This window comes from Panthera leo, chromosome B3 (assembly GCF_018350215.1).
Source record: "Panthera leo isolate Ple1 chromosome B3, P.leo_Ple1_pat1.1, whole genome shotgun sequence".
Lineage (NCBI taxonomy): Eukaryota > Metazoa > Chordata > Mammalia > Carnivora > Felidae > Panthera > Panthera leo.
Genome location: NC_056684.1, coordinates 121,744,432 through 121,764,275, shown reverse-complemented (window position 1 = coordinate 121,764,275; position 19,844 = coordinate 121,744,432). Strand labels below are relative to the sequence as shown.

The window sequence follows — 19,844 nt, the reverse complement described above, 5'->3', positions numbered from 1 at the left end:
TCAGAAGAGGCCGGGCAACGAGATGGGGAAGATGGCGGCGGCCGTGGGCTCTGTAGCGACGTTGGCGGCCGAGCCAGGGGAGGACGCCTTTCGGAAGCTTTTCCGCTTCTACCGGCAGAGCCGCCCCGGTTCCGCAGACCTGGGAGCGGTCATTGACTTCTCGGCGGCCCATACAGCCCGCGGCACGGGGCCTGATGCCCGCAAGGTACGGACAGAGGAGCGGCGCGCATCACCGGTCGCCTCACCTCGCTTTTTTGAGGGTCTTCACAGCTCTCCTCATCTCTTTTCGCTGAGTGTTATTGAGTAATCCCCGGCCTCGGTGGGCGCGGAGTTGAATTGTCCATGAAGAGTGACACTTTGGCGGTGAAGAGCTGTGCTGCCGGGTTACTCCACGCGGCCTTTCCTGGCTGCGGCCTCAGAGAATGCCTGGGAATTGGTTTTCATTCCTAACGTTAACTGTTCGTTTACATCTCTACTTCAGTTTGTGTAAAAGCCCATAAACCGTGTTCTTACACGGTAGGGAAGCGCTTTGCAGCTTGAAAAAAATAACCACCCGAATATCCCCACCACTGAGAGGGATCGATTTTGTTAAGCCGTCGTCCATAAAATAGGTCCCTGTCGTCTCCGGACCTCTCAGAAAAAGGGCATTGAAAGATTGAGATCATCTCTCCACGTTTGAAAGGAAAGGGCAAATGGATTCAAGCACTATGCATTATTTCTACCTTTCCCCATGTTAAGTAGGAAAAGTAACATAAAGGGGGACACAGGGAAAATCACAGTTATAGTATATAGTATGCATAATTTCTTTATAATCGCTGTTAACACTGAGGATCCCTGATCCCTTAATTTGCCCTTGGTGTTGTCCACAGATGGCTGGATGGAGCATTCCCTCTAAGCTTAATAATAGTTCTCAGTAAAATTGGAATGCTGTAGTAACACCATACTTATCTAGAACTTTTTAGGAACTTCATTCGTTAGCAAAAATGGTCTTAGAGTTGTCGAAATAACATACAGAAAGTCTGAACTCTAAGAATAATGTACATGGGACAGACCCTCATTCAGCTCCTTTTGCCTGTATTTTGCTGCAGTATTTAAATACTTTTAGAATATAAGCCACCTGAGAAGAGGATATTGTGTCTAGCACACTATCTGAAACAGTAAGCATTCAATAAATACACTATCCATTGAATACATAAAAACATCAGTATTTAGTTTCCCAGTTCAAAACAGATTGAAAGTCGCAAATTGGAAAAGAAAGTTGCTCTGAGAGCAACTGATGAGCAGTGGAGAAAGTGACAGCTAATAGGCAAGGGAAAAAGCAGAACTTTTTTTTAAACTTCGAGGTTTGGTTTAGCTTAGCATGGAGAATAGGTCCACAAACTTACTTCAACTATGGGAGTGTTGCTGAATTACAGTACATTACTAAATATGGTCTATTTAAGAAATCATTACAAAATGTTTAAAATAAAAACATTCAGTACCTGGAAAAATTAGCTGGTTAAGACTCTCAGAGTTCCAGGTAGCCATTTTATTACAGAAACTGGTATTACACCAGCCACTTGTTGGTATTTTTTTCTGGAAATCTCTACACTTGGTGAAATTAATAGGATGAGAGATCCTGTCTTTTTGGAAGAGAACATTTGATGTATTCTAAGGCAAGCAAGATCCTAAGTTTATTATTAGTGGAAGAATAAAGGTTTTTGTTTTGTAAATGTCCTTTAGTGACTGCATGTTGGATCCCTTAACCAATTTAATAAGGCATCTCTAAGATACTCTTATATGCAAAGAAAACTTCATGAGCCCCTGAAAAACTAATTTCAAAGTAATTCACAAAGGCAAAAGCTCTGAGTTTCATTTTGAAGTTTCATCTAAAAAAGAATAAATATCGTACTTTCAGCAAACAGGGTTTCCAGTGTTTCACTGAAACGTTTATTCTGTCTGGTGAGAGCACTCTCTCCATTCTCTTATCCTCTCCTGCCTGATGTTCCTCATTGGTCTGTTTAAGCACCAGCTGTATATAAGTGCCTCAAAAGCATTGATAGCCTGAACTGAGATGGGCAGCATTTTGACTAAGGGTATTTCAGTACACCAAACACCTTTCATGATTTAGAGTCTTAGAAGAAATCACAAAAGTGTGGCATCATACAAAAAGTAGTCTTGAAGGCCAAAATCAGCCTCCTTCTCATTTCTGCTTAATTTTATATTACTTTCTAGTGTTAGTGTATAGATGAGAAAACTAAGGCTCTAAGAAGTGACTTATCGAAGTCTTGCATCAAGTAAGTGGTAGAACTAAGTTTAGGAGCCCAGACTTAAGACTCTGAATTTTGTCTCATACCGGAAATAACTTTAGAAATTTGAGATTCTCAGAGCTGACCTGCAAAGTAGCTTTAGCCCTCCAACTTCTGTTTCCTTCCTGTCAGGTGATCAGATCTCAGCTGAGTGTGTCTTCAGTCAGTGACCATGATGCACATAGAGCAGGACTTCAGCCAGTAAGCAAGTGGCAAGCCTACGGACTCCAAGGCTATCCTGGTGAGTGCAGCAGACCCCAGAAGATAAGATCATGTAATCATTTGTCTAATTTCAGAGCTGTGAAGAGAGTGGGGAAGAGTTGTAAGCAAGTATTCAAAGAGTGAAAATAAACATGGAAATATTTCACTCTCAAACCCCCTTTAAATTGTCTCATCTAAAATTTCCGTTTATTTAACATTCCTGCAGGATAGAACAGGTTTCAGTAGTGCCTACCTTACAATGCAGGAAATGACACCAGGTACAAATCAAAAATAAGGATGTTTACTCTAGGCTCCCTGCCACAACTCCAAGCACCTACTCTGGGAGAAGAACTGCTTTGAATGATAGATTAATTCATAGTGGTCATTCTAGTCACAAAGTGACTGTTCTCATATGGCCAAAAAAACAAAACAAAACAAAAAACTTAAAATTTATTGCTGTCCTTAAGGCTGAGCTTTTGAAAAAAAGTGTTACAGTTAATGAGATCAAAAGCCCTAATAGACTAAATAATCTAGCATTTTTTTTTTAATTTTTTTTTTTTTAACGTTTATTTATTTTTGAGACAGAGAGAGACAGAGCATGAACGGGTGAAGGTCAGAGAGAGAGGGAGACACAGAATCAGAAGCAGGCTCCAGGCTCTGAGCCGTCAGCACAGAGCCTGACGCGAGGCTCGAACTCACGGACCGCGAGATCATGACCCGAGCTGAAGTCGGCCGCTTAACCGACTGAGCCACCCAGGCGCCCCAATAATCTAGCATTTTGAACTTCAGTAATGTTGGGTAGCTCACTTTACAGATAATGAAATTAAGATGATAATGAAGAATGGGTAATGTTTTCATTGTTGTTTTTTGAGTAAACTATTCCCAACATGGGGCTTGAACTCACAACTGCAAGCTCAAGAGTCACATGCTCTACTGCTTGAGCCAGCCAGACACCTTTAATCTTTTTGTTAAGGATCATGGGGACATTGTAGTTGAATGATTATGAACTATTTAGAAATTACAGAAATGCCTTATTTGGCCAAATATATTTTACCTGGCATTCTTTTTCTTGGAGAGGACATAAAGTTAACATTGTATCTGTGATTTCAAATATGGATTAACAGCAAGAAAAAATGCTAAAAAGAAATACTAATTTTCATTGTACCACGGGCCAGATCTGTGTTACAGCTCTTACTACATTGTGATCACTGATGTATTGGTTAATAACATAGGACAGTATAACAGCTTCAATACTTCCTTTAAAAGACCTCATGCACTTTAGTTATGTGTAAGAGAAGAAACAAGGGGCTGCTGGGTGGCTCAGTTGAGCATCCAACTCTTGATTTCAGCTCAGGTAATGGGATCGAGCTCCATGTCAGGCTCTGTGCTGAGCGTGGATCCTGCTTAAGATTGTTTTTGTCCCTCTGTCCCTCCCCTGCTTGTGTGTGCATGCTCATGTGCTCTCTCTCTCTTTCTCTCTCTCTCAAAAATAAAAGAATAATAATAATGAATGAATGAATGAATGAATGAATGTCAAATGATGGCTTTATGTGCAGAAGCACGGCTCTCCATGAGTTTGAGTAAATGAGAGCATGCATCACCAGCAGTCTTTTATGTACTTTTCTTGAAGGCTGCCTTTTACCTTTCAAGGTTACCTCCTGTTTTCAAGGCTGTGTTTTTCTGTTGCTATGCCTTTTTCCCTTAACAAAACGGGAACAAAAAGTTTGTTCAGACTACAAAGTTACCAACCCCACTCTCATTTTCTGCTGTCCAAATGGGTATACTTGATTTTGAGGTTTTCTAGGATTTCACATTTAAGCCACATTTTGTGAGTTGGTACCTCATTATGTCCTTAGAGACTTTATCTTCCCTGCCATTGTAAGCTGCATTTAATAGAAGTGTAATGTCCAGAACATGGGAGATGACAGTGTCTTCTTATTCAGGCTTGATCAGAAGGATTGTGTTTACTTCTGGATTCTGCTTGTTATAAAGGAACCCGAGCAACCACAACCTGTCCTTACAAGAATGAGCGGGAGGGTCATGAGTTTGAAGATTGAGTCTGGGGAAGAGTAAACCTGAGAGGGAACCTGACAGCATCCAACATTTGAAAGGTTGCCATACACACAAAGGGCTGGTTAAGGCCTAGGTTCTGACATGAGGCTACCTGGCTTCATGTTGTGGCTCTAACCATCCAATATGACCTTGGGCAAGTTTCTTAATCTCTCTTGGCCTCAGTGTCCTGGTATGCAAAATGTATGAAAAAACATACCAGCTTTGTAAGGTTATTATGAAGATTAAATGTGAGTACATGTAAAGTACTTTGATCCATGCCTGGCACACAGGAAATGAGCATTAAATGTTAGCCTTAAAGCTAGAGGTATTTTTGAAGAAGAATAAGAAACTAATTTGGGGTTGCTCTGTGAGTCCGAACCTAAGATCAATGTGTGAAAATTAAAAGGTAAAGTTTAATTCATTAAAGGAAATCAACAGTTGTCTAGAGTGGACTGCCTAAAGAGGTCTTTATTTTCCTGTCACTAAGTCAGAGGTATTCTTCCTTTGATATTTTGGGGAATGTTATAATCAATGCTGATAGATGGTAGGTTGTTGGGGTATTTTTCATATTTTTTTCCTCAAAATATTGACAATCCCCTGTCACCTCTGAAATTATTTGGAGAATTTTGCCTGTATGTGAAATGCAAAAGTGGTTTCCACGTTCAGAAGCAAATGTTCTCACTCCTGTCCTCCAATTTTAGAGGAGGAAAAGCTCCTCCCATTCAAAGCCAGTCCCTTCACCTCTCTTTCTTTTTTTTGGGGGGGGGGGGAGGGAGGGCTTATCAAAAGATCCCACTTTCTTTTACCTCTTCCAGCTTTCAAAACCTTGCTCTGCTCTTTTCCTCTTTTTGTGTTCAACCAGTTCCTCTTTGCTGGTTCTTTCCTCATAATCTGTAAGCATGCTTAGGTCTTTCCAAACCCTAAAAACCATAAATTTTCCCCTTAAATTCTTCATTCCTCTGTGACTCTCCTCAGCCTTTGTTCCCTTAATAGCCGGGCTTCTGCAGGGCATTCATTGTCTGCATCACTGTCTCTGCTGTCCTGTCTCCAGGGGTTTCAGAAAGTACATAGTATGTGTTTGTTGAATGTTCAATGAATGGATCCTTACTGTGCATTGGATTCCTGTTCATTATTGTTACTCCTCGTTTATCCAGGAGAAAAACGACATTAGATTACTTTCAAGGTCACAGAAGATCCTTTCAGCACAGGTGATCCTTTCAGCACATGGTATCCTGCCATGTGAGCAGATGTATATATCATCTTTCTTCGCTGTTCTGTCAGATTTCAATTGGGAGGCAGAAATCACACCAATTATTTTAACTGAGAATTTAACATAACCGTTGTTAGCCAGATATTAGAAAACAAAAAAGGCCAAGGTGGAACACTGAGATACCACAAAGGCCGCTGTTGCCGAAAGGGATTACCACCTCTGTAAGTGATAAATGCCTGGTGCATTTGAGGAGTGACTTTTGGCATTTTCAATTCTAAGGTTTGCTTAGGGGTAACATGGTTGATAGGTGTGGAATATTTGTTTCTCTTAAGAATTTGTTTCTCTCCCCACTTTCTCTAAAATTGGAGGATAGAAAGGAGAACATTTGCTTATACATGTGGAAGCCACGAAGCATGAGCAAAGGGTATGGGGCATAAATAATACAGTAATGGGTATAAGGATGTCAACAAAAATAAATTATCTAAATATAACTGATGGAGAATTTTCTCCTCTCCTTCTTTCCCCACCCATCTTTTGTGTAGGATTTATTTTTATCCCAAACCCCTTCCTCCCAGGTTACCAGTGGCACTGGGTGAAGCAGTGTCTTAAGTTATATTCCCAGAAACCTAATGTGTGTAACCTGGACAAACACATGACTAAAGAAGAGACCCAAGACCTCTGGGAACAGAGCAAAGAGTTTCTGAGGTAAGTGTTCGTATTCAGCTCAGGTCACTGCACATCTTTATAGGAACTACTCCAGAACAATTCAGTGAATGTGACTGACGTGTTTTCCCCTCGTTCCCATGCAAATATGACACAATTATTTTCTTTCCCCTGGGAACATTTGGACAGACACTTTGACAGTTATATTAAACTGAGATCTGTTTTAGGTTCATCATTTATTTTTCTCTCTCAAAAGTAAATAAACATAAAAAAAAGATTTGCTTATAACTTGTATCTCAAGTTCATCCTCCTTACTCATCAGCTGGTCCATTTTCATTCAGCTTCAGCCCTTTTTCTGCTTAAAGTGAGTTCCAGGGTCACCTTGCCGCTTCATTTCATAGAGCATGTGACTCTTAATCTCAGGATTGTAAGTTTGAGCCCAGCATTGGGTGTAGAGATTACTTAAAAAAATAAAATCTTTTTTAAAAAAATAAAGTGAGTTCCTTTGAAGATTTGTGATATTCTGAAAAAATTAACACTAAAAGCTATTGGTTTCCACTCTCCTAGATGAAGTCACTGCTACTAGCAGTTTTATGATGGATTAGTTATTCCTCTTGAGAACTAACATTTGCACCTTAATGTAGTATCACCATTTATTCATTCACAGTTTTTTTATTTTAAAGTAATCTCTATACCCAGCATGGGCCTCGAACTCATGACCCTGAGATCAAGAGTCACATGCTCTATTGGCTGAGCCAGCCAGACATCCTATCATACCACAAATTCTTATTGAGGGTTAGTTGTATACCAGACATGAGGCTAAGCATTGGAGATACAAAGATACATAGGACAGTGTCCTTGTACTCAAGAATGCATAGTCTATGGCAGCAACTCAGTGTCAACAGGAATAATTATAAGGAAGCTTAGAAAGTATTATGATAGGTGTTTAGAAAAATACTGTGGGGGGCCAGAGGAAGAAATAATTCCTCTAGGCAAGAAAGAGATGTCAAAGAAGAAAAAATTATTACTATTTTTTAAAATTTTTTCTTGTAACGTTTATTTATTTTTGAGAGTGACAGGGCGTGAGCAGGGGAGGGGCAGAGAGAGAGGGAGACACAGAATCTGAAGCAGGCCCCAGGTTCTGATCTGTCAGCACAGAGTCCAGTGCAGGGCTCAAACCCACAAACCATGAGATCGCGACCTGAGCCAAAGTTGGACACTTAAACGAGCCACCCAGGTGCCCTGAAAAAAATCATATTTTAATTGGGTCTTTTATCCTCTTTTTTCTCTGTTGATTTGAACTGGGTCTTCAAAAATGATTAGGAGTTTGCCCGTCAGAAGAGCAGAAAAGCTGTTTGGGGTAGAGAAAGCAGCCTAAGCAAAGAGGGAATATTCAAGGCAGAATAAGTTCTGTGAAATAGTAGTACAGGATGTGGGAGTACAGTTCATGTATTGATTCAACAAATACCTATTGGATTTCTACTGTGTGTCAGATACTGTGCTTGGGTGTTAGAGATTCAAAGACAAGACACAATTCCTGCTTTCAAGGAATTTGTAAGTTAGCTGATGGCAGAGACATAAAATAAACAGGTACAGAGTTATAGTTTATAAGATATGGAAATAGCCATTCAGGTGGCTAGACTGGAGGTAGTTTATAAAAGGTGCTTCCTGGAAGTCATGGATAGAATTGGCAAAAGATGAAGCAGAAAAATTAAGGGCCAGATTGTAAAGGGTGCAGTGATGTAGAGCACTAGTTCTAGAGTCTGATCACCTGGGTTCACATCCCAGCTCTGCGACTTGAACTAGGTGTGTAAACTTGAGCAAGTTTCTTAACCTTTCTATGCCTTATGGTAGTCCTTTCCTCATTTAATAGCATGAGGATTAAACAAGAGAATTGTGAGAAATGTTTAGAACAGCCCATTAAAACCATTACACTGGTTTTGTGTGTTGTTTGGACTTAGGGTCACTAATAGTGCAGCTTTCAGAAATTGTCATGTTGCTTCTAATAGGGGAAATAAGATTTCCTTAAGTTGAAAGGGGAAAGGAAAACTAAAATTCATTGGTTTTCCTTTAACATCTTCTTGGTCTACAGGCTATGGTAAAGTCAGGAGCAGTGGGAAAAACCGTCTTAAAGCTTTTAATGGTATCTTGTTTAGAATTGAGAGTAAACTAAAGGAAGATCATGGTTAGAGTTTGCTGCTAAACCAGCCTGTGTTTTCAAGTAATTGATTTTTCTTTCTTCAGACAAATGACTGCAGAAATCCCAATGTCATCTTCTAAGATAGTTTAGATGAACCTCTTTAATAAATCATCCAGTAAACAATGGTGAGATTTTTTTTCTACTAATTAGCTACTAATTAATTCTCTAGTAAATTAGCAAAAATTTAAAATGTGGTGGTCCTGTCTTCTGTTGTCATGGGTTGGAAGAAATTGATAGTCTCAGACATTGCTGGTGGTTGAAAATCAGTTAGGACGCTAGTTCTCCTTCTGTCATTATGTGATGTGTTTCAGCTTCCTCTTCTGGGAAACAAAGGAATTAGATTGGAGAAGCCATTTCAGGTGGTTGAATTATAGTCACCTAGACAGTACATGCCAGCTTCCCCTGCTTTCCCAGAGCATATGAGAAAGGGAGAGGGTCTGTCATACAAGATTTCCCTAGAGATTTGGACTTTTGACCATAACATCCACATTGAGAACCACTGAACTAGAGGATCTCTAAGGATCCTTTCCATTTTAATCTTCTAGTTTCTGTGGTCAGGGAAGAAGAAACTTTTTAAGTAGGAAATGAAGAAGAAATACTTGAACTTAGAGGGAAAAATAGATCTGTTCACAAAATTAGGGCACCTCAATTCTGTGTTTGGTTCAGAGTTTATTGTGCGTGAATAGCTAGAGATTCTTGCACAAGATTATAATAGGTATAAGCATCTTCATTGCAGCATTGTTCATAACAGGAAAAAATGAGAAATAACCTAAGTTTCTCTCAGCAAGAGATCAGTTAATCAAGTATGACATACCTAGCAGTACAACGCAGCCACTATGCAGCCACTCAGAGATCTTAAATCTGACCCTATAGTAAATATAGTAGGGCTACAGTCATAATAAATAAAATCATTTTTCAGCATCTGCATCACAGCCACCTTAGTCTGAGCCACCATCATTTACTGCAGCAGCCTCCTAACCTGTCGCCCTGTGTCTGTTTTCATGCCTCTTCAGTCTGTTTTCTTTTTTCTTTTAGAGAGAGTGGGAGCAAGGGAGGAGGGCAGCAGGAGAGGGAGAGAGATCTTAAGCAGGCCCCACACCCAGTGCAGAGCCTGACCTGGGGCTCAATCCCATGGCCCCGGGATCATGACCTGAGCTAAAATCAAAGGTCAGATACCTAACCGAATGAGCCACCCAGGAGCCCCTTCCATCTGTTTTCTAATTAGTATAGAAATCACATCACTTCTCTTATAGTTTCTGATGTACAGTACTGCAGTTCACCTTTGATACAACCATCCAGAGTCGACAAGGATGTCACAGGTTGAGGGCATGGTCTCCAAGCAAATCACCCTCACTTCAGACCGTAGCCACAAGTTTGGGAGATTCCCCAGGCTACCCACACATCTGACCAACTGGTTCCAAATTCAGGGAAGTTCCCATAATCCTCTCAGGTTCATAACTCACTAGAATGACTCACAGAATTCAAGAAAGCATTATACTTAGGAATTTAGTTTATTATAAAGGATACAAATCAGGATCATCCAATGAATCAACATGTAGGGCAGTGTCTGGGAGGGTTCTGAATGCAGAACTTCCATGTCCTCTTTCCATGGACTCAGGATGTGTCACCCTCCTAGGAAGCTCTCCCAAACCTAGCATTCAGTTTTTTGTTGGAGTTTCACTACTTAGGCACGACTGAATTATTAGCCCTATGGTTTAACTCAGTCTCTAGCCCCCTACTCAGCCCCTTGGGTTTATTTAGCTAATACCACTTGACTAAAAGTCTCAACCCCTCTAATCACATAGTTGGTTTTCCTAGCCTCATAAGCTCATATCCTGAGTCATCACTTTAGCGTTAACTTAGCTGTGGTCCTAGGGCCCACTGTGAATAACAAAGATACTCCTTTTCCTCCTGGAAATTCCAAGGAATTTTTTTTTTAAGCTTTCGTTTATTTATTTTGGCAAAGTTAGCACGCAAGCAAGGTGGGGGCAGGGAGGGGGGAATCCCAAGCAGGTTCCAAACTGTCAGTGCAGAGCCTGGTGCAGGGCTTGAACTCAAGAACCGTGAGCTCATGACCTAAGCTGAAATCAAGAGTCAGACACTTAACTGACTGAGCCACCCCGGCACCCCTGGAAACTCCAGTGATTTAAAAGCTCTCTCCCAAGAACCAGGAACAAAGGTCAGTGAAAATTTGTTGTTAATGCAACTCCATTATATTTAGAATAAAATCAGAAGTCTTTACCATGGTCTACAAGGCCTTGGTGATCCAGCCACCAGCCACCTCTCCAACCTACTCTCCTACCATTCCTTTTCATTTATTGTCCTCCAGCTGTAGTGGCGTCCATGCTGTTCCCTTAAACACATGAGAAATGCTCAGATTCATTGTGTAAGCTGTTCCGTCTACCTGGAAAGCTCTTCCCTTAGGTAACCAATGACTTCCTTCCTTTAGGTCTTTGGATCTCATCATCTTATAAGAGATGATTTCCTTATCAAGTTAAAAATACTACCCCATTTTCCCTCACTCTTTATCTTCTTGCCTTCTGTTTGTTTTCTTCAGTGCATGTAATTGCCAATAAGTATTTGTGGAATTAGTGGATCCTTTCTTACACCGTTTGAATTTTGTGAATATATTATCTATTCAAAAATAACTTTAAAGAATAAGACAAGGGGAAGTACTAATTTAAATGAAGCGACGTTGCTTTATTCCTTAAGTTAGCTTTTGAAATACTTTGCACCTGTTTTTGTATATGTGAAAGTTTTTTCCATTAATGTCCTCAGTGTGGAAGCAGAATTAATCCCTTCTCCTTTTCTACTCCTTTAAAACTTTGTGGTGCTATTTATTATAAACATTTATTAGAGTGAATCCAGTCATCAAGCACTTCTCTCCACTACCTGCCGTGGCCCTTCCCCCGCCCCAGATTTTGAAAAGTTTGTAACCTTGATACCAACCACGGTTCTTTATATATTTTAGAAGGTGTTCTTTAAATATTATTTTAACTAAGTTGATATTCTCTCAGTTAGCCTGATAAAAACATGCTGAATTTGAGAAGGATCAATTGAAGATTGTATAGTATCTTCCCACTTTATTTTCATTAATTTGTTAACTTATCTACTTGTGTTTTTGGAAATATTTGATGCTAGGACAGATACGGAGATTAAAATTCACTCCCTGCCTTTGAGGAAGGGACTAATTAAAGAAGGAGTTCAAGTACTTACATACAGAATTTATAGATGAATAAGCCATGCAAGTGAGTTGAGGAAGTTGCTGTGGGGGCACAGTAGAGGGAGAGACTGAAACTAGAAAACAGTTTCCCTGAAGAAGAAGGGAGGCTAAAGTGTGTGCAAGTCAGAAAAATCTGCTGTACAGAGAGTAGAGTAGAAGAGGAGAGAGAACATGACAGTAGAGAAAAGTGTATGGCCAAAGGCACAGCCATGAAAAATGGACCCTCCCTGTGGGGAATGCTTGGAGGTGAAACCAGAAAAGTGAGTTAGAACCACATTATAAGGGGGGTTGCATGCCTTATGGCAAAGTGTGGACTTTGTCCTGTAAACAGTGGGAGTTCATCAAGATTAGTAACCGATTTTTCACTTTAGAAAGATAATTATTATACCATGAGGAAAATGGACTGAAAATACAGTTGTTGGAAAAAACACAATTAAGAATTTAGCTTAGAGACACCTGGGTGGCTCAGTTGGTTAAGCATCTGACTTCAGCTCAGGTCATGATCTCATGGTTCAGTTCGGTTTGTGAGTTCGAGCCGCACATTGGGCTTTGTGCTGTCAGCATGGATCCTGTTTCGGATCCTCTGTCCCCCCCTCTCTGCCCCTATTCCACACGCGCACATGCTTTCTCTCTCTTCTCTTCTCTCTCTCTTTCTCAAAAATAAATAAACATTAAAAAAAAATCTAGCTTAATAATCCATGCACAAGATGATAAAGGTCTGGAAAAGACATTGTTAACAAGGCTTGCTGACCAAGAGATTATGGGAATCAAGAGACAAGAAGTTAAGGATTATCCACGGATAATAGGGCAAAACTGAGGTTTTTGTTGTGAGGTTTTTTTCCAGCACTATTGATATAATTGATGTACATTTTACTAGTTCAGGGTGTACAACATAACAATTTGATATGTGTATATATTGCAGAATGATTACTGTAATAAGTTAACAACAGTCACCTTACAGAGTTATAATTAATTTTTCTTGTGATGAGACCTTAAGATCTGCTCTCTTGGCAAATACACAATACAGCATTGTTAGCTATAGTCACCATGCTGTACATTGCATCCCCAGCACTTACTTTCCTATAGCTGGAAGTTTTCACTTTTTGACCACATTCACTCATCTCGCCCACACGCACCCGTTCCTACCTTTGGCACCTTCAGTCTTCTCGGTTTCTGCAGGTTTGGATTTCTTAGATTCTGCGTATGAGTAAGATCACACAGTATTTGTCTTTCCCCGTCTGACATTTCACTTAGCACAGTACCCTCGAGGTTCATGTTGTCACACATGGCAGGGTTTCCTTTTTTATGGCTGAATAATATTCGTGTATGGGTTGTGTATCACATTTTCTTTATCCATTCATTCATCAGTGGACACTAAGGTTGTTTCTTTGTCTTGGCTGTTACAAATAATACTGCAGTTATTTATGTAAAACTGTAGAGGTTCCTCAAAAATAAAAAATAGGACTACCAGAGGGTGCAGCTGTTCCACAGCTGGGTATATCTCCAGAGGAGACGAAAACATTGTCTCGAAAAGATAACTACACCTCCACATTCATTGTAACATTATAATCTAAGATTTTTAATGGAAATAGGATTAGAGGAAGAGAAGAAGGAGCAGAGACAATCCTTAGTGTAGTTTAGAGATTCATGTTTCTGAAATGCCTGTGGAGTATCCAGGTAAGTGTGTCCAGTATCCCTCTGGAAACATGGAACTGAGTTTAGGAGTGAAGTCAGAGAGGGAGATGTGGGGGTTCTACATAAAGACCATAGTATAGCATGGTACGTGGCTGGCTCAGTCAGTAGAGTGTGCAACTCTTGATGTTGGGGTCATGAGTTCAAGCCCCACGTTGGGCATAGAGTTTACTTTAAAAAAAAAAGGGGGGGGGGGCGCTTGGGTGGCTCAGTCGGTTGAGCGTCCAACTTCGGCTCAGGTCATGATCTCACGGTCCATGGGTTCGAGCCCGCATCGGGCTCTGTGCTGACAGCTCAGAGCTTGGGGCCTGTTTCAGATTCTGTGTCTCCCTCTCTCTGACCCTCCCCCGTTCATGCTCTGTCTCTCTCTGTCTCAAAAATCAATAAATGTTAAAAAATAAAAATTAAAATTAAAAAAAAAAAAGACTAATGAAGCAATGAGAATGGATGTGATTGTTTTTGTTTAGTGGAAAACATACAGAGAAAAGAAAGCCATTAGCTCTAGAAAGTATCAGCTTGGGTTGGGGGAATGCTATTAGAAGTCAAGACAGGAAAATGTTTCCAGAATAAAAGAAGGGCCAACCATGTCAGTAGGCCTAGGGACAATTAAGTGGTGTACTTGAAATTAAGAAACTACTTTTGGTGGAGTGGTGGAAGCAGAAGTCAGGTTGCAGTGAGGGTGGCCACTGTGCAGTCCTTTTGGGAAGGTTCGATTGTGAAGGGAAGGAGAGAGGTGGGGCAGAAGGAAATGGGACATAGGCAGGGTACTTGACTAAGAGGTTAAGTTAAGAAGATGCTTGTTGTTTTTTCTTAAGTATGTGGAAGTGTTGAACGTTTCTGCAGATCAAGAGAAAGACCAAAGTGCAGAGGAAGACTGGAAAATAGGAGCGGAAAGGTGATGAATGAAGGAATGTCTCTGAGGCTGTGTCAGGGAAATGGGAGGCAACATAGGTGTAGAATTGGCCTTCGAGGAAAGAAGTAGAACCCCTGCTGAAACCAGGAGGGAGGGAAGGACAGAGTAAAGATTATGCAAAGTTTAGAGGTATGGGAGAGAAAGCTCAAAGTTGCTCACTGGATCTTTTGCTCAGGCCTCTGGACTCTTGTTGTCCTCAAAGGGAGTAAGAGCAGGACTCACAACTTAAGATGGATGCTGAAGGTTTAGAACAGAAGGTAGATTAACTGAGAGTAAATATTTGCAAGATAGCAAAACAGTGTTGGCAGTCCAGATGGAATTAACTGGATGTCCATTTTCAGGGTTTGACTGTGAGGTTTAGGTTGAGAAGGGAGACAACTGGAAGCACTCAAATTCTGAGAAAATGGAGTTCTGAGAACAGGAGGTGGAACCTTAGGTTTAATGGATGTGAGAGACTAGGAGAGGAAGAACAGAAAGTTGTTGTCATGGAGGGAAATATTCAGAGTTAGGAAGGACACAATTTCCAAGCTTTTAAAAATGATTGAAAAAAATAAATACCTGTAATAGTATTTTATCAAAAACAGCCTTCAGACCTTTTCTGCCCTCAGACGTTTGCTTTCACAACGATTTGCTAATGTCCCTTGAAGCAAGGAAGAAAAGACCATGCCAGTGCTTAGTTATGACACCCAAACTCCCCACTGCACAACGAGTGGACAGGCAGGACAGTCCATTTTCACCCAGTTAGGGTACAGTTGAAAGCGGCACCATAGAATGCCAGCGCGTACATAAAGCACTTAGCCATGACAGGAAATGAGCAGACTGCTGTGTGGGCACATTGACCAGGGGAGAAGGTGGCTAGCTGACCCATCCATCATGGGTGCCTGGAGCTGCAGCAGAGGCAGGGAGCGGAGTGTGTTTGCTTTCAGTGAGAACCAATAATCAAGGTCATATTTGGTTGAAAACATTCTTTTAGATAATTGGATGAAGATTTAAAGTTAGGTGCCAGCATACCCCTTGCATTCCTTAGAGTGGATGTGGCAGCTCAGTTGGCACCAAGCATTAAGCCTTCTTGGCCTCCTTTTGGACAAGTCAGGTTTAAAAAGAGAACAGCCCACCCCCTTTATTAATCCATCAGTATTTCCTGCTTGCAAATGGTCTGGGAGTGCGTTAAACTTGGTTTTGGCTTTAAACTATTCACAGTGCTTAAGAGTGAATATTTTGGAATCTTTGTTACCCAAAGCCCACAGGGACCAGAATGTCACTAAGTAGTGTTGAGACAGGAAGTGGCCAGTGTTAGCCAGTAGTGCTCTCACATCTGCAAAGCTGGTCTTATCATTGTTGTGACTTTCCTTCCAGAAATTCCTTCAAAGACAAGAATTGAAATTGTGTTCTCAGAAGACAATGTGAAATCAAGGGTGGAATCATATACTAACTACGTGGGTCTAACACATTACACAAAATGTGTGTGTGTGTATGTAATTATCCTCACAATGGCACACTCAGTCATCACAACTGTACTTTCACTGCACAAGTCGGCTTTTTTTTAAGTTTGTTTAAGTTTTTGTTTTTGTTTTTGAGTTCGTTTATTTGAGAGAGGGAGAGAGGGAATCCCAAGCAGGCCCTGCACTAACAGTGTGGGGCCTGATGTGGAGCTCAGTCTCACAACTGCAAGATCATGACCTGAGCCAAAATCAAGAGTTGGATGCTTTGCCAACTGAGCCACCCAGGCATCCCTTACTGCACAAGTCTTTAAGCCTTTTTTTTCTTTTTTGTTATGTGGCCTGGGCTTAATGCTCTTATACGTTTACGCCAATCCCCCCAAGTAATACAAGGCAAAACCCAAAGCCATCCTTATAGTGATACAATTAAGGTAGAAAAGAGATGTTCTTTTGGTTTCCTAAAACAGGAAAAAATTGTGAAAGGTATATCATAGAGGGCAGGGCGCCTGGGTGTCTCAGTCAGTTAAGCCTCCAACTTCAGCTCAGGTCATGATCTCATGGTTCGTGGGTTCAAGCCCTGTGTCAGGCTCTGTGCTGACAGCTGAGCCTGGGGCCTGCTTCAGATTCTGTCTCTACCTCTTTCTGCCCCTCCCCTGCTCACATTCTGCCTGCCCCTCCCTCTCCCTCTCTCTCTCTCTCTCTCTCTCTCTAAAAAATAAATAAAAATTTTTTTAAAAGGTACAGGAGGATTCTGGTCATGTTTGGTCATTACTATAATTTTGATAATTTTACTAATACCATAAATCTTTGTTAATTACAATAGCATATACCTTGAATCTTTTGATGGAAAAGCAGCTTGTTGATGCCATATCAGATGTCTGAAATACCATCACCCTCTATATTATTTTTAGAGCTGCATTGTTGTTATCTTTATTTGTTCAGATTGGTCTAGTTTGGGGCTTGGGGTTTTTTTTTTTAGGTTGTTGGAGGTTTTTTTGTTTTTTATTTTGTTTTGTTTTTTTAAGTTTATTTATTTTTGAGAGGGACAGAGTGTGCTCAGGGGAGGGCAGAGAGAGAGGAAGACACAGAATCCAAATCAGTGTCCAGGCTCTGAGCTATCAGCACAGAACCCGATGCAGGGCTTGCACTCATGAACCATGAGATCATGAAGTGAGCCAAAGTCAGACTGAGCCACCCAGGCGCCCCTAGTTTGGGGGGTTTTTGTTTGTTTTTAATTAATTTCCCTGTATTTTATTTTTTTAGAGCACACGAGTCAGGGAGAGGGGCAGAGGGAGGGAGAGAGAGAATACTAAACAGGCTCTAACAGCGCAGAGCCCAGTGCAAGGCTCGATCCCACAACCCTGGGATCATGACCTGAGCTGAAATCAAGAGTCCAATGCTTAACCAGCTGAGCCACCCAGGTGCCCTGGTCTAGTTTTTATTTTAGTTGTTGTTGTTTTTAGTGTTTATTTATTTTAAGAAAGAGAGAGTGGGGAAGAGAATCCTAAGCTGACAGCACAGAGCCCCACACAGGGCTTGATCTCATGAACCATGAGATCATGACCTAAGCTGAAATCAAGAGTCTGACTAACCGACTAAGCCACCCAGGCACCCCTGGTCTAGTTTTAGTATAATAGTATGGGTTTCTCATCAAGAATAAAATGATCTTTTATCGATCTAGAAAGATGGAAGGTATTTTGTTTTGTTTTTTAATTTTGGCTGAAATAGTGTTTCCCAAAGTATTTCCCCTGATTCATCAGCATCAGCATTACTTTGGGAACTTAGAGATTCAAATTCTTAGGCTCCACCCTAGACCTGCTGAATCAGAATTTGTAGGCCTGGGCCCAGCCATGCAAATTTTAACAAGCCCTCTAGATGATTCTCATGAGCATTAAAATTTGGAAACCACTTGGCAGAAACTAAGTGGCATACACACTGATACATCAGATTCACTTGAGTCCAGAAATAAGAGGTCGTTCTTATTTTTCTGTCTCAAGTCTAGTAAGGTAGATTGTATTCTCCTGGGGGATCATTAGGGAGTTCTTTTATCTGTACCTTTAGTTGAAGACACATAGATAGAATTCAGATTGTGTTAGTAACTGTGCATTCCTTTTTTTTTTCTTTCAGTTTTTAGTTTTTACATGTAGAAAATGTAAATAATGTATGGTCATTCTGCATGATAACTGTTCATCCCAGATAGTGGCAGTAACTGGCCAAGCTTACATGTTGTTTCCCCTAAATTGTTACTAGTTATCCATTTTTTCTCATGCCAAGTGTCCCTGAGACCTTACCTGAGTTTGGTGATTCACCAGCAGGGCTCACGATATAGTTGTCTTCATGGATAGGATTTATTCCAGTTCAAAGAATACAGAGCACAATCAGTGAAGGGAAAAGATGAATTGAGCAGAGTCCTGGGAAAACCAGCCTCAAGCATCCAGGGTTTTCTCCCAGTGAAGTCACACAAGGCATGCTTAATTCCCCCGATAACAAGTTGTGACAAATTTGAAATGTTGTCTACCCGGGAAGCTCAGTGCCCAGGTTTTGACTAGGGGCTGGTCACATTGACAGTCTCTGTCTGACATATATCAAAATTCTAGACTCCCAGAAGGAAGCTGGTGTTTAACGTAAACCTTATTATTTTGCAGAAAAAGTTTAGGCCCAGTGAGCAGCAGTTCTGGGAACGGTGTCAACCTCCCCAAATTCCAAGTTCCAGATGCTTGCCAATGACCCCTTTCGAAGGATAGCAGTCAGATCTGCTGTGTTTCTTTTCTGCACTGCTGTCCTAAATAAATCAGTGTTCCATTCCTTTTAGCTGCTGGTCTTGATGTATATCTGTGTCATGGTGTCTTTCTTAGAATGTAAACTCTGTGAGGACAGATAGCATCTATTCTGTAAACTCTGTCAAACATCAAGACGAGTGCCACTTACAGTGTGAGTCTCTAATAAATCCTTTGCTTCTGCTCATGTCGTATGCCTGTATTGCCCACTGCTCCACTCCCTGTTTAAGTGCTGGCCATTCTTCAATGCCTTGTTCAACTCCCACTCTGCCATGAAGCCTTAACTGATTAGACAGCTAACTTTGAGCTCTCCTTTTTTCTTAATTCTATTGTCCCTCAAAGTCTTGTGATGTTCAGTTTAGTACAGATTTTATACTGCCTTGAATTTTCCCCTCATTTTTTCTTCTTATACTTATCTGTCATCTCTTGTCAAATATAAACTCCTTAAAGCAGTTTAATCTTTTCTTTTTAAACACGAGTGGTTTTGGGACCAAAAAAAATTCGATCAATTGATATAAATCACATAGGAAAAAAAACTAAAATTACTAGGCCTAGCATTCTTGCATTTTTAGGTATTCAGAGGTAAATCAAAGAAGCTTCTTCCTCTTTAGAAAAAGAGTAGATGAGGTGCCTGGGTGGCTCAAGTAGGTTAAGTGTCCAACTTCAGCTCAGGTCATGATCTTGCAGTTCGTGAGTTCAAGCCCTGCATCAGGTTCTGTGCTGACAACTCAGAGCCTGGAGCCTGCTTCCGATTCTGTGTCACCCTCTCTCTCTCTGCCCCTCCCCTGCTTGACCTCTGTCTCTCTCTCTCAAAAATAAATAAACATTAAAAGAAAAGGAAAAACATAGTTAATCCCGTAGATTTGATGAGACAGGATGTACTTGCAAGAAGTGCATCTCTCTGTTTTACAGAAACCCCCTGTGTTTTGAAATGGATGTCCGGAACCAAATCAATTACAGTGGTCCTTAATTGTTAGCTAAGCCTCAATTATCTAAGCTGTTTTATAGGGTTAAAGAAATCTTGTTAAACCAGTTATTTTTGGTTGTATACTATATTTTGCCAAACTTTCTCCCCCAACCTATAATTCTGGGAAGCCACCATCATTAGAAATAGTGATACCTATGATTAATCATACCCCACTTTTAGCAAACCAAATAGAACATGCTCTGTTAGCCAATTTTTCAA

The 19,844-nt window shown here is 40.7% G+C and overlaps 1 protein-coding gene across 3 annotated transcripts in view; it reads left to right on the top strand.

Annotated features, from left to right (window-relative positions):
• The first annotated feature begins 17 nt into the window (after positions 1 to 17).
• The window catches only part of ALKBH1 (alkB homolog 1, histone H2A dioxygenase), a 27,739-nt gene continuing 7,912 nt past the window's right edge, over positions 18 to 19,844 (top strand). For 2 of the 3 annotated variants that reach the window (XM_042943943.1, XM_042943944.1), the window contains exons 1-3: positions 18 to 205; positions 2,421 to 2,529; positions 6,294 to 6,456. In XM_042943943.1, the coding sequence (XP_042799877.1) occupies positions 23 to 205; positions 2,421 to 2,529; positions 6,294 to 6,456 (455 nt within the window). In that variant the 5' untranslated portion in view covers positions 18 to 22. The remainder of the gene's footprint in view (positions 206 to 2,420; positions 2,530 to 6,293; positions 6,457 to 19,844) is intronic. The other variant, XM_042943945.1, reaches the window with a different exon arrangement.